Here is a 13,692-nt window from a genome sequence, read left to right on the forward strand (position 1 = left end):
CAGACCTATCTCTAGTGAGAGCTCTAATTACAGTTCTATTATTAAAAACTAGGTTATAATACTTTCCATTAATATCATTATGTATGTCCTTCAGGACCTTATTATTTTATAAATAAAGTTCACCTGAGGTCAAAGAAATCTTCTTTCTGAATAAAATTATATTAAATGATGTTCCACAGTTAAAAATTTGCTTTAAGTTTCAACTTATTGCATGCCATTTAGATGTTAAACCAAGAAGGTATCAAAGCCACACTCCATGTCTATGATTGCAACAGGGAGAATAGAGGTCTCTTGGATTACCTTCTCCCATTCCTTTTATACCTTAAATTTACTATTTTATCTCACAAACATTGCAAGCTAACTTTTGGCCTTTCCTACTAAATCTTTTACAGATGAGTACAAATTTTCTTACAGATGAGTCACATACTGTAATTTTCAAGGCCCAGATTTTCTGCATAACCCATTTTCTGGCTAGAAAAAGAAGTAAGAATTAGAGGAAAACCTGCAACTGTAAGAGGGACCTGCAAAATTTATTTCCCCCACTTTTTTGATTTAGAACACCCTACTCAACTTACTAAAAAAAAGCCTGAAGAGAGTCACAGCCTAACCCATAGCAATTGAAATATTGCTGACATTTCTGCTATCTTTTCCTAGATACTCTTCCACAGACTTCCTGGTAACACTCCAGAGGTTTTAGGTTGTGCACATCTCAGACAGAAAACTATCATGAGTGTGGGCATGGCCAGAGGAAGGACAACTCTCTTCCCCCACAGGTAAAAATTATATGTGAGTTCTCAAGTTATGCCAGTCGCTCATGAATTAGAAAATTACTTTTTTCAGTTCTTTACAGCTTCTCACATTTAAAAGCACTATTTTTATTTCTATTTACATCACAAGTCATGTGAAACAAATTGCAAATCCAAGTGGTTTGAAAGCTTAGTCTGAGGATAAATGCACTGAGACACAGGTGCTCTAGACACTGAATTTTTAGGAAAGTAATGCAGCTCTTTGAGGAGAAATGCACTATATACCCAAAACAAATGAAGATTTAGAATATTTAGAAGTAAGTTTTATTTTGTCTGTATAAGAATAGGGGATTTGTATATGGAAGACAGTTGATTAGTGAGAATTATCTAACATAATTTCATTTAACCCTAAATATTTTACAGTTGATTGGTGACCTGGATTTCACTTTTCACAAGTAAGAGAAATGAATGATGTAATAAATTTCTCTGTCTTAATTCCAACCCTGTAGGCTAATCTACTCCAGACAGCACCCCTAGAACTACACAGGATTGAATAAAAAAACAATTCTGCAATGAAAGTAATTTATTTAGCACTTTTACAAAGCTGACAATGATGACAAATCACTAACCAAGAGTAGCCTGCTAACTGAAATCGATTCCACAGCTAGAAACAGAGATGGATTTGAACACTGCAAACAGGTCAGGAGAAGAGGGATAAATTGTAGATTTTGCATGGAAATCCAGTTTCACGTTTTGAAGGCCACCTCTCCGAGCTGTTAGAAGAGGGAGAAACACTGTCCTGGGACTATACAGCAAAACCTCCTGTATTTCTGTCCTAAAAACCCCAGAAAGAAGGAATTTCTTCAAGATTTAAAGATCAATAGTTTTTTGATAGCTGAAATAAGAAGACCCTGCCCAAAACACCCAGGTCATGCTTCAGGCAAACAACAACTTGAATTACAATATTTAAGGAAGCTTTTCTCAGAGCCCAAATGAAGTAGAGGGAGAGTAGGACTTTTACAAATATATGTCTGCAAATGCATTTTCATCTGCAACTAAAAATACAGTTATAAAACTCAAGTAAAAAGTAGCTAAAACACAATTAAACTACACTTAATAGAACTAGAATTGGAGGACAGGCCTCTAGATCATTCAGATGTACGAGTCAAATCTAACATTAAAAGCAGGTTGATAGGTATTTTCAAAGCCCTTCATAATTCTTGTTATTCTTCTGCAGACTTGGTCCAAGTTTCCTCAGTAATTGCAGCTTTGCTATTCCATAAAACAATCATTTCTGAGAAAACAGTGCTCTAGGAGCATTACATTTTCTTTAGCTGTAGAAGCAAAACAGTTACTCTTCATTTTCCACGACTATTTCTATGACCATAAAAAGGCCTAACTGGTAATACATTTCAAATTAAACTGTATCAGATGATTGTTGCTGTGGCTACTTATTCATACATGAAAAAGCAAGATTACAAATTACTCAAGCTAAAATCTCACTATTGCCAAGAAAAAGAAAATAATTACATCTTTTACTCTCTGTGAAGCACTTCCATTATCAGAAACATATTAAAGTTGCCTTTTTTGTCTGCAATAGCACCGTGTTGCAGATTCATTTTGTTCATGATTCAGCACAGTTCCCAGAGCTTTCCTTTGCTTTATTGTTGCCAGCCCAGCTATCCCCTCCTTCTGTATGCAGATGTTTTACTGCTGTCTTAAACATGATACTTCACAGTTGATTTGTAATTCAGCATTCTTCATGAGAGTATTTCATCCTGATGCAGCCCTCCACACTGCTGGGCATCTTTGCTGTGAAGATGCTGAGCACAAATGTGTGCTGTCTAAATCACGTGAAACAGTATTAGAAAATATTCTAGACCATGGAAAAGCCCTGTGGGACTCCCTGATGGGCCAAACTACTGCTGAGCGTGTTTTTCAACATTTTGGCTGCATTCAGATTATCTTACTCCGCTTTTTTAATGAATAGAATCAGATGGGACACAATCAAAAACCAGACTAAACCGAAGATACATCACAGCTACTGTTTCACTGCTGTCTATTGCCTGGTAAAATGACAAATGATGGCATTGATTTGTTTTATTATTAATGGCAAATAAATTTGAGTCATTATCCTCCAGGAGTTTAAGAAAAGAAAAAAAGTTTCAGCAAATTAATAGCTCAAGCAGAATTTTTCCTGAGTATTACTGATAAGATCATTATACATTGCCAGAAGGGCATGCTTTAAATAAATTACTTATTTGGCCTTATTTTTCCCCACTCCATTTATGATCTACCATTCTAAAAAATTACTCTTTCAAAACATATTATAATTTACTTTCATTATTTGTTAACTGAATCACACCTCTTATCTCTGACCTTGCTCTTCTCCAAATCATCGAGTTTTATGAAGATGCAATTGCAATTAGAAACAAGAACAGACAAGTCTAATAGAGGAAACTCCTTTGTATATTAGAAACATAACAAAGAAACCCAATCAAGAGTAATAGAGATGCATCACTAGTTTGAGAAAAGGCAAAGTAAATTTAGGCAGAGAACATTTTAAGAGAAGGACAGCTTCTTACATTTCAATCACTGCTGAAATCAAAGAAATAGAGCTTGAACATTTTTCTAATAAATCAGTCAACTGCCTGAGACTTGTAACTGTTATTTTGGAAACTAAGCCTCAGTGTAGGAATATCAGGTTTCTTTGTTGTTGTTTTTAAATATATAAAAAGATATTTTGGTCAATAAATAAATGTCTTACCTTAGCAAACTGTGCATTTACCCATTTTGTGAATGTTTTCTTTTGAACATCCTCCCGTTCATCTGCCAGAGAAAAGAAAAGCAATTCATTAGAATTATTCATCAGAATAATGCAATATAATTGATTGATGTTTCAGTTTGGTTCATTGCAAACTACTAATAATACTTCCAACACAGGCAGGAAATTTGTTTGGATCTATACTTTGACAATTGCATCAACACTTTTTAAAGGTCTACAGGTCCCCTTTCATAGCCATGGTCTATATCCCTACTTCAGCTGACCTATCCTGTGGTTTCTTTTCTTCTGGAAAAGAACTCATTGCAGTAGGATCTGAAACATCCCATTCTAATTTTTAATTTCATATAGGAATGAAAATGCCAAACATGTCATCTGATGGTTTTGGCATCAGGAAACTCTTCTGCAGTAGAAAAGTACTTGAAATAACATTATATGCACCTCCTCAAATGCTTGAGGAAGTGAAACCTTCTGGACCCTGACAACAGTTCTCCACTGGAAGCCCCTGATGTACCTTATGTCTTTCTTAACTTACAACTATTTACCTGCCACAAATTCTAATATATATTTTTCCTCCAGTGGAAAAAAAAAAAATCTACACACATATTTGTTCAGCCATACATGAAATCCTTTTTCAATTCTTTAATATCAAATCTTTGTAGAGGGAGATGATTTATCTCAGGCCTTGATTTCTGTATCTAAGTTATAAGTACAGCCTCGATACTGAATGGAACTGGACAAACAAAGGTACAATTCTGCTGTATTTTATATAGGTTGAAAGATAAAAATTATTTCAAAGTAGAACTTTGTAAGCATTTGCTCAAAAAGATCTATTAGGCATCAGCCCTGAAATACAAAGGACAGATTTCTTTGCTTGGCAAAATAAAATCAACCCCAACTAGAACTGAAGGGCATATGTGGAAAAGGGTGCAGAATGCTTATACTAAAATAAAGTTCACTCAGTGCAGCCTTTTGATTTGCAGTAAATTTCTCTACACTTCTTAAAAAAAAAGGGACATTAAATTCCCTTCTGAAATGTTCAGCAATTAATAACATTAATGGATTCAGCTAAATTTGAAAGGCAGGTATAGACAAGCTAGAAGAGACATTCATGGCATTAATAATGTACTTTGCTTTCCCTCTCTCCACCTTTCCGAGGATCCAAGACAAGATAAATCTTTTGGATGTAAATATATCTTTTATTCTGAAAACCTCAACTCAACATCACTTTAAACATACCTTTCTCACCAGAATGTTTTCTGGTTTCAGAGATACAATACACTCATAAAAAACACTAGTTTACAAAGTCACAATTGCATTATAAAGAAGTACTGCATACTTGACGGAGTTGTATTCTAACTGAATTCAGAGGAACTTGAGAAAAAATAAATGATAACTCATTAGTACAACTGGAAACTTGCCATAGAAAACATACACTCAGCCACTAATATACATATGAATATTTGCTACAACAAACTTCCTAGAATTCTATTGCTATCTATCCCAAATAATGCTGTCAGCTTCACCCTTTGGCTGGAAGTAATACTTGAATAGTTAAAAGACTCATCTAAAAGCAACAGCATATGAAGGAGATGCATGTTTTTTGTAATGCATGATGCTAAAACTGTTGAAAATTTTATTTTTCCCCACAAGCAACATTTCCCTCTGTGCTGACTGTAAGTTGTTTATTATATGAGCTTTGTTTCATTCTAGCCATGAGCAGTAAACAGAAGATGAGAGAAGAAAGATACATTTTGTTGGTAGAAGATAAATATTCAATCTGATGTTATATTACAAACTTCTTCAGCAACTTCTTATAAAATATTACACATAAATAGCTGCTTCTGTTTAATCATCTCTGATAAAACTGCCAAATGCAAATGGGTTTGAAGAATAATGTAGCATTTAGCAAGAGAAAGGAAAAAGAGACACAATCACCTTTTTCGAACTGTTCAAACAATATTATGTGATATTTAGCAGGGAAAAGGAAAGAGCCAAAACACCTCTTTAAACTGTTCAAACTTCTGCTTTTCCACCCCAGGCAGCGGTAATAGCATATTAATAACAGAGTGGGTTGCTTGTTTTAGGTTTGTTTGTTTGTTTTCTTTTCACCACAAAGATACATGCAAGTTTAACTGCTAGTCACCAATGAATTCATGTCCACTGCTAATAAAAACCAGGGCCTCCTGAGAAAAATGAGCCAACCCCAAAACTTGAATGTTTGAAATTTATTCAAAGTCCAGGCAATGCTCTGCTACTTTGTAAACACAAATCTATTCCACTGCTGTTATCTTTATACAGAGATCATTGCAAGCACTTTTATCTCTAGGTGCTTGCTCTGACAAGTTTATACCACAGCAATTTGTTAGTGACAGCCTCCTAACCTAAAAATGAATCAATTTTTTGGTTATGCATGGCATGATTTCCCCATTGTAAACATGATCTTTTACAAAGAGATGTTCTCTAAGCCCAGATTTATGGATTGAATGCTAGATGTGGAAGGTGAATGACATTTATCTAGGTGCTGCAGAAACGTGCCAAGAGCACTCTGCCACTTTCATAATGCTGTGTTTATAAGAGATCCTTCAGCAGTGAGCCAGAGAATGTCCTTGCAGGTGCTTTTACTGTGAGACAAGAATAATCAAATGGCCAGGCAGGTAATTCCTTCACCTGTTCAAGAGCAATGTGGTATGTTTATTTCTTTTCCTTCAAGCTGAAAGAACTGCAGAATATTGTACTATCTGTCTTCAGGTTAGATTTAAACACTGCATGGATCCTGAATTCCTTTATTGCAACAACAATGGGATCCCTTCCCTCAGCAAAAATGCTTTTCTCAAATTGATGGACATTGGGTGGAATAGGCTTAAGCTCATTTTCTGTAGGTTATCAACTCAGAAAATGAATGCTCTGAGGTCTACAAAAAGCCTTCCAGAAAAAAAGAGATACTGAGCAGTAAGATTTACCTGATTTTTGAGCCCTACAGCCTCTAGTACCACTGAACAGATCTTGTTTTAATTAGCACACATGCACAAATGTGTTCTGATGAGCATCCAGCTTTGCAGCTGTGAATGCAAACCCCTCAGACTGGTTAACTGCACATTTGACTTTTGAAGTGCTGTTCCAGGTTAGGCCTCATAATAAATTATGACCCAGAGAGAAAGTGCAGTATTAATGAAGCTAATCATCTGACAAAGAACAGTTCTGACACTTAATCAGGCAGCAAGGCTAATAGAGACAAGTGGCACACTGAAGGATGCTTAGGAACGACCATGATTCAAAAGAGCAAAGATGCTACTAATAATGGCAAGTGGTCACCATACAACTTTCCTAAAAACTTAATAGCTCATGTTTGCGACCTACTACTCCAATGCAATTCCTATCTCTTTTCTACAAGAAAAGTTCCAACATTATGTTGTTTTCTCTTGGTAAACTACCCTTTTTATTACCCTTATTTTTCCACACCACCCTACCCCCTCAAATACCACCAAACATATTGAATAAAAAATGGTAAGAGGAAAAAAAAAATTAAATACCAATATACTCTAGTAATATTCCAAAAGCATATAGCAGTGTTAACAAATCACTAAAAAAATTTAAAAAATTAAAAAATTTGAGCTGACAAATACCAACCAGATTGCAAAATGAACCAAGGTTCAGAAACATACACTATGTATGTCACTACATCATTCCATTTATATCATAAAAGCCACTTTCCCATGGAAAAGATGCAGTATGGAGAAGGAAATTTGCACACTTTGGTGCATCCTTCCCTTTTTTCTAGAGGATCTTCAACCTCTCAACCCTTGACACATCTCAATAAATGTTTCTTTCACTAACTCACAGAATGGCTGAGGCTGTAACGTCCCTCTGGACATCATTTGGTCCAAGTGCTCCAATCAAGCAGGGCCACCTAGAGCAGATTTTACAGGAACCTGTTGAGTGTGGGTTTTTATCACCTCCAAGGATGAAGACTCCACAGTGTCTCTTCCTACTACCACATGAAGACTGCATCTTCAGCCTTCCACAGATCTGGGTCGTGTTTTCCAATGCAAGGTGCTTAGAAAATTCCTCTCTAGAGTAAGTACACCCCAATTTCTAAAATTAGAAGACATTCAACAAAATTATACTGGTACATGAGGAGTATGGGAAATGATCCATGTCCTCATATTATAAACTCTAAACAAAAAAAACAAAAAAACATTGTCCCTATCATGTCAATGAAGATGTGACATTTGTAGAGTGTTTGAACCGCTCAGAGACAGGCAGTGATAGGAGGCTCAGTTGTGTGATAGATTTTATGCAGCCTTCAGCAACTGAAGCAATTCCTCCACAGGTGCAGGAGCACAGAGAAGAGTGAGACATCTTGTTCTGTTACCCAGTGTTGCCCTGAGTTAGGTAAACAACAATTGAATAGTTAGGTTTTGTCTACCAGAACCTATAAGCAAGAAAGGAGGAAAAAAAAGAAAAAAAAAGAAGAAAAGAAAGAAAAGAATTCCCATATACTGCTGAAAGCTTTGAAACAATGGTGTTAAGGCAGGTGTCAATTCTCTCATTCATGGCAGCTGCAGGTTCATTGGAACACTGCACTTTAGAGAATAAAACCATCAAAATTGTTATTTGATTTTCTAGCAGACAAACAATGCAGATTGAGAAAAGGTCAGGATTTTGTTCAGTGAGTGGGAGGGAGTACCAGCAATGGTGGGAGCACTAGGAACAAAAAGAGGCCACAGATAGTCACATTATTGATACTCTGGCTCCATCGACTCACTATTTGTCAAGATTTTCAGTGCATTGCTACAACACTCTGCCAGTAACTACAGCTGCTGAGAAATGTTCCCTTCCCATTCTTGCTTCTCTGAGGGGGGGAGAAGAAATCAATGCAGTACAATGACTGAAAGATATTCGAGTGGACTAGCTTTGATTTTTAGTCATTGAGGTCATCCAAGACATTCACAAGTTGACAGGAAATACAATAGGCTGCTTTGACAGACAGACGAGGAATTTAAGTCTATTGCTTATGTAAGGCAATACAGAACATGCAATTCTTTGTCCATCTTCTATAAATGTACTGATGAGCAGTGTGTTGACTTAATCTGAATATTGTTAAAACTCCCTGTTCCCTGTGCTACCCTCTTGAGACTTTACTGTGGAACCAGAGTCAAATCACCACAATCAGACCATCTCAGGCTTTTCAAAACACTGATGAACCTATTCAAATGCTCAGCAGAAATGGAACACTGAAAGCCCTCGTTAATATAGATTTATAGGGAAAAAAAAAAAAAAGTACAACTAAACACTATGAAAAACAGAATACTAAAATTTTCTGAGAAGATTCTGTGGTAAGATCTAGGGTAGATTTAGGAAATGAACTGGTGTATTCCTAACAAAAAAGACTTTGCTCCCCATTTCCTTCAAGCAGAGGAACTCAGAGAGAGGGATGCCATTTACTGATCAGAGGACAAAAGAGAGGATATCTGTAAGACCCAACCTACAAGATTTCTACTGACAGATTGGTGTAGCAGATTGAACTACTGAACTACCTAGCCTAGACTGAATGTCAGGCTGAGAAAACCTTTTATTTTTCTCATTTCCTTATGTTAGTTGGAATTGTTCTCTCATTACAAATGTTTAAGGGAAACTGCTTCCTGACGTTTCCTATTTTATTTTAGTTCTTTAAGACACTGCAAGTGTTTATGTAAGTTCCCACTCTTTGAATCTAACTAACTTATTAGCTATTTAGAGGAAAACTACTGAGTGCTTTTGAGGATCAGTATAGATGTCGTGTAAAAAAGGAGCGGAAATAGCACAAAGGATAGAGTGACATGACAGTCTGTCAGCCTGGAACAGAAGGAAACATTTAAAAAGGGAAAGAAAACAAAAAAACGTAACAATGACAACAAAAATAACAACAAGAAGAAGAAAGAGAAAAATGAGGAAGGGGTGAGGGGAAGACAGAACAAGAAATAAACACCTTTACCCTGGCTTGGGGGGAAGAAAACAGGCAAAGGGACATATGGAAAAGAAGGAATGGGATGGGGAAAAGCAGAGAGAAACACTTCCTTTCTGGAGAGAAATAAAGGATATCTGGTAGCTAGATGATCATATGCAGGGAAGCAGTGAATTTGAACAAAAGAACTACTGAAGCACGTGCAGCTTAGTCAAAAAGATTTGACTAGCATCCAGAAGTACCAGAATAATGCAAACAAGCCACACACAATTCCTAAAACAACACCGGGCAGCTGTGAAATGTACACACAGATCTATGTTTGAACAAATTCATGTAATTTGTTCATGTTTGTTAACCACCCCCCTGCCCTTCTTCCCCTCCACCATTCCTCAACACTTTTCCATAAATAAATTGTAGCATATGGAACTCCCAAGACAAAAGTAGGATCACGATTCCAATGAAATTTAAAAAGAAAAGAAACAATGTCAGCTCACATTTCCAGAACATTTTAAGTATACACAACATGGGGTGCTCAGCTCCAGTTCATACACTGGTAATTGTATTGCCAGCTGTTGACCCAGTCCTCCTCTGGTCCATCACAGACAAATACACTTTTGGAACTGATCCTACTTCTCCTTGTCCAGGGATTTGACCTGAGGACCTGTAACACAACACTTGAGTGTCAGGACATCTGCCTCAAGTGCTGGTGACTCAACCCTGCCTTATCCTTTCAAGGATAAGGACTTATGAGGGTTTTGAACCACACTCTACCAAAAATACTCTGTTCTAGTTATTAACAGCTTTGCAAACACAGGCTTAACTGTTTTTGTCTCTTGGGGTTTTTTATTATGTTCTAACTAGCAATTACTGTGGATCCAGTAAATTTTTCCCAAAGGGCAATCACTAGTAAAATGCAACCTAAAAAGCCCCAGTGCTTCAATACATCAGATTTCTCTGCACAAGATAAATAACTGCTCAGACTTAAAGAACCAACCTATCTCTACCTGAGAAGTGTGTGCTTCAAAAGGAATTCAGTTTATGCCTTATCTTTAAATGGGAATATACAACTACTCATTTGGATATTCATCTGGTATAAGAAGTGTCACCTTTTTATCTATTTTTTAACATCATACACATACATTGACAAATGAAAAGAATCCTTGTCAACGTTTCAATACATGCCCATGCTATTTTAGCATCTTACCATTGTTATGACAGCATTTCCTGAATACTGTAGAACATATATTATACCTTTAAATGAGGTAATATGTTTGTCTTCACCTAAACCTCCATGCTAGCTAGAAGGGCTGTACCTGCTGAAACCAAGGGCACTTGCTGAAATTTGCAGAATATTGTTTGATTCATTTGTATTATCAACATTTTGGCAGTCAGACACCAATGCAAATACCTCAAAAAATTACAAATGATGATTTAAAAGCTCTTTGGTTTTGTGGTTCGTTTGTTTGTCAGGGGTTTTTTTTTGGCTTTGAGGATTTTTGTAGTTTTTGTTTGTTTGGGGTTTTTGTGGGTTTATTTGTTTGTTGTTGTAAGGAACAAAATTCACTTGCAGGATAAGTGTTCTTAGTGCTACAAAATGGACTAAATAAATAGGGAAGGATACTGGTATTACCAAAATGTGAAAGAAAAGGAGAAGCAATACTAACTTCATCTTGTCAAAGGAGTATATATTGAGAAAATACTCAATATTTCTTGTTGGTTCATTTGAAAAGGACATTTTTTTCTTGTTTACAGATTAGGGAAGCACAAGTTAAATGCAGCTAGTACATCATGTAATACTATATAAAATAAACAGAAACATTTTTTTGCCACATAGATTTATTACTACTATTATTATTGTCATATATAAAATCTGTTGCAACTCCACCTGCAAATTTTGCCACAGCTGCTGAGAGATACTTTGATCCTTTCCTCTTACAAAAACAACTAATAAGGTTGATTAGCAGAAATCACAATGTGCTCGGAGGAAGGAGGCAATGTTTGCTGCTCAGCCCTCTTGCTGGTTGTTGGGCTGACTGGAACAAAAGAACCTGACACATTTTAGGAAAAAAAAACCACAACATATAACTTCTTTGGAAGAGTGACTAGACCTGGTAAACAGATGAAATACACCTTGAGTGTAGTAACTCTGGTTTCGAGTTTCCTACTTTTAACACATTTTTGTTCTTTCCCGGAGAAAATGGGAATTATTAACTGAAGACAGAGAGAATTAGTATCAAGTCTTTTTCTGCCCTTTGAACTCACGGGTGCTCCCACACTCTGCACAGGAAAGGTGGTGGCATTAGGAGAGATGGGCAGGCCCAGCTGTGGCACCTCTGCGAGCCCTACTGAACAGCCAGCAGCAGAAAATCCTCCTCAGTTAAACACTAATAAAATTGGTTCCTGTGCACAGCACCCTCCGTGACAACCTGTAATAAGAATTGTTAGTCCTCTGCACCAAGGATCTGAGAACTGCTGGAACTAACTCAAAGTGAGAGCGAGCGCTCTCACCTCGGCTGCTGTTTAACCAGCCAGCTCAGAGACACCAGCACTACAAATGTCCCTGTCACCACTGTGGGGAAAGTCACAGGCCAGATATAAGCAGCACTGGCAGCTCCCGTATTTTAGTAGTGTCAAAAAAAAAACCAAAAACAAAAACCAACAAACCCTCAAATAAGAAATTTGTTCTGAAAAAACTTTAATGGGCTCTAGGTTTTACGGTTTTCACCATAAAAGTTCCGTGGGCTGGGAGGAGGAAAACTGTGATAAATGAGCTGTGGCCAACACTGAAGTTGGCTTGTCTGGACAGAAGGGTTATATGTTCTTGGGGGTTTTGTTTGTGTTTTTTAAACCTTGGAAGAGAGGTCAGCATTTAGCTGATCAGCAGCCCATCTCAGAGTATCCCATGTAGAGATCAGCACTGCATGGCAAGAGTTACTAGAACAGAGATTAATTACTAGAAATAAAAAAGTCAAGGTTATGTAACTAGATAAAATTACCCATAATTTTCATATTTATAACCTCTATGAAAACTACTGTTATTTTTGTTTTGCTCAGAAAACAGCAGATAAATGCTTACTGGTAGTCTGTGTCCTTCCTTAGCTAGAGATTTTTACCATCTAGGTTACTATTTTTGTTCAGATATGAGGAACAGAGGACAGGAGACCAAGGACAGTAACGTTAATTCATGAGCCAGCCAGAGCAGAACACATCAAAAATAGGACATAGGAGTCCACAAACTTTCTGAATTACATATTTTCAACTAATAACAAATGAAGCTGGAAGAAGCATCAAGATTTAAAATAGGTAATCAGGGTCTAAAACATGACATTAGTATCTAGTGTTTCACACAACCTTCTGATGTGGAAATTAAATTGCTGTTCTGTTTTCAGCAAATGCCATCTAGTGATGCATAGTTGCAAAGCTTTGAACCACTTTGATTTTTATGTATATTGTTCCAGATTTTCTGATTTGCTCCTTTGGGAAAAAAAAATCAGGCAAATGCCTTGCATGGTCACAGACTCTCAAAATTCATGTCAGACACATGCAGAACAGAGAGGAGGATGGGTTAACCATATGTGAAGGACCAACATTTGCCACAGTTTGTATTAAAATATTCACTGCAAACAACCATGCTAAGTACACTGTGGTAGCTAGCACTATTCTGTAATATTTCAAGTTCTTTTTTTGTTCCTCTGTCAAAAGAAATTAGAGAACAGGCTGTTCTAGTCTGCTTGACTGACTGCTGTCTACTTTATTTCATCTGACCCAATTAGTGTCTCAGTTAATTAGAAGGAGCTGCCTCTGGGACATCAGAGAATGTATCAGAGAAGTTTGCAATTAATGACACCAAGGTGTTAGTATGCAATTGTTTACAATACACACACTCTATTCTTAGGGTGAACATACTGTCATTATAAAGCTGACAGCATCAACTGGCCCACAGCTAGAATTCATCTTACAAAACAACATTTGAGAAACTTTGAAAGAAAAGAACACATGCCTCTAAGAACAGCTGTGTAAATCAAAGGTAAGTGAACTGTGTTTTCCACTCCGGTTTCACCTCAGCTGAAGGAGACAAAATGATGAATGTATTTAAACTAAAGTTGTGATTTATTTAATTCAGAAAGGACTATTGCAGATTTTATGTTGTCAGGTCTCTTGGCATCCTTTCACCACTCCCAAGCATCCTCCACTTTCCACAAGAAAGGACAAAGAGT

At 36.7% G+C, this 13,692-nt stretch overlaps 1 protein-coding gene across 2 annotated transcripts in view; it reads right to left on the minus strand.

Moving 5' to 3' along the window:
- The window catches only part of DMD (dystrophin), a 978,378-nt gene that overhangs the window by 867,974 nt on the left and 96,712 nt on the right, over nucleotides 1-13,692 (minus strand). For both annotated transcript variants that reach the window (XM_063392999.1, XM_063392994.1), the window contains exon 2: nucleotides 3,514-3,575. In XM_063392999.1, coding sequence (XP_063249069.1) covers nucleotides 3,514-3,575 — 62 coding nt within the window. The remainder of the gene's footprint in view (nucleotides 1-3,513; nucleotides 3,576-13,692) is intronic.

This window comes from Prinia subflava, chromosome 3 (assembly GCF_021018805.1).
Source record: "Prinia subflava isolate CZ2003 ecotype Zambia chromosome 3, Cam_Psub_1.2, whole genome shotgun sequence".
NCBI classification, from domain to species: Eukaryota; Metazoa; Chordata; class Aves; order Passeriformes; family Cisticolidae; genus Prinia; species Prinia subflava.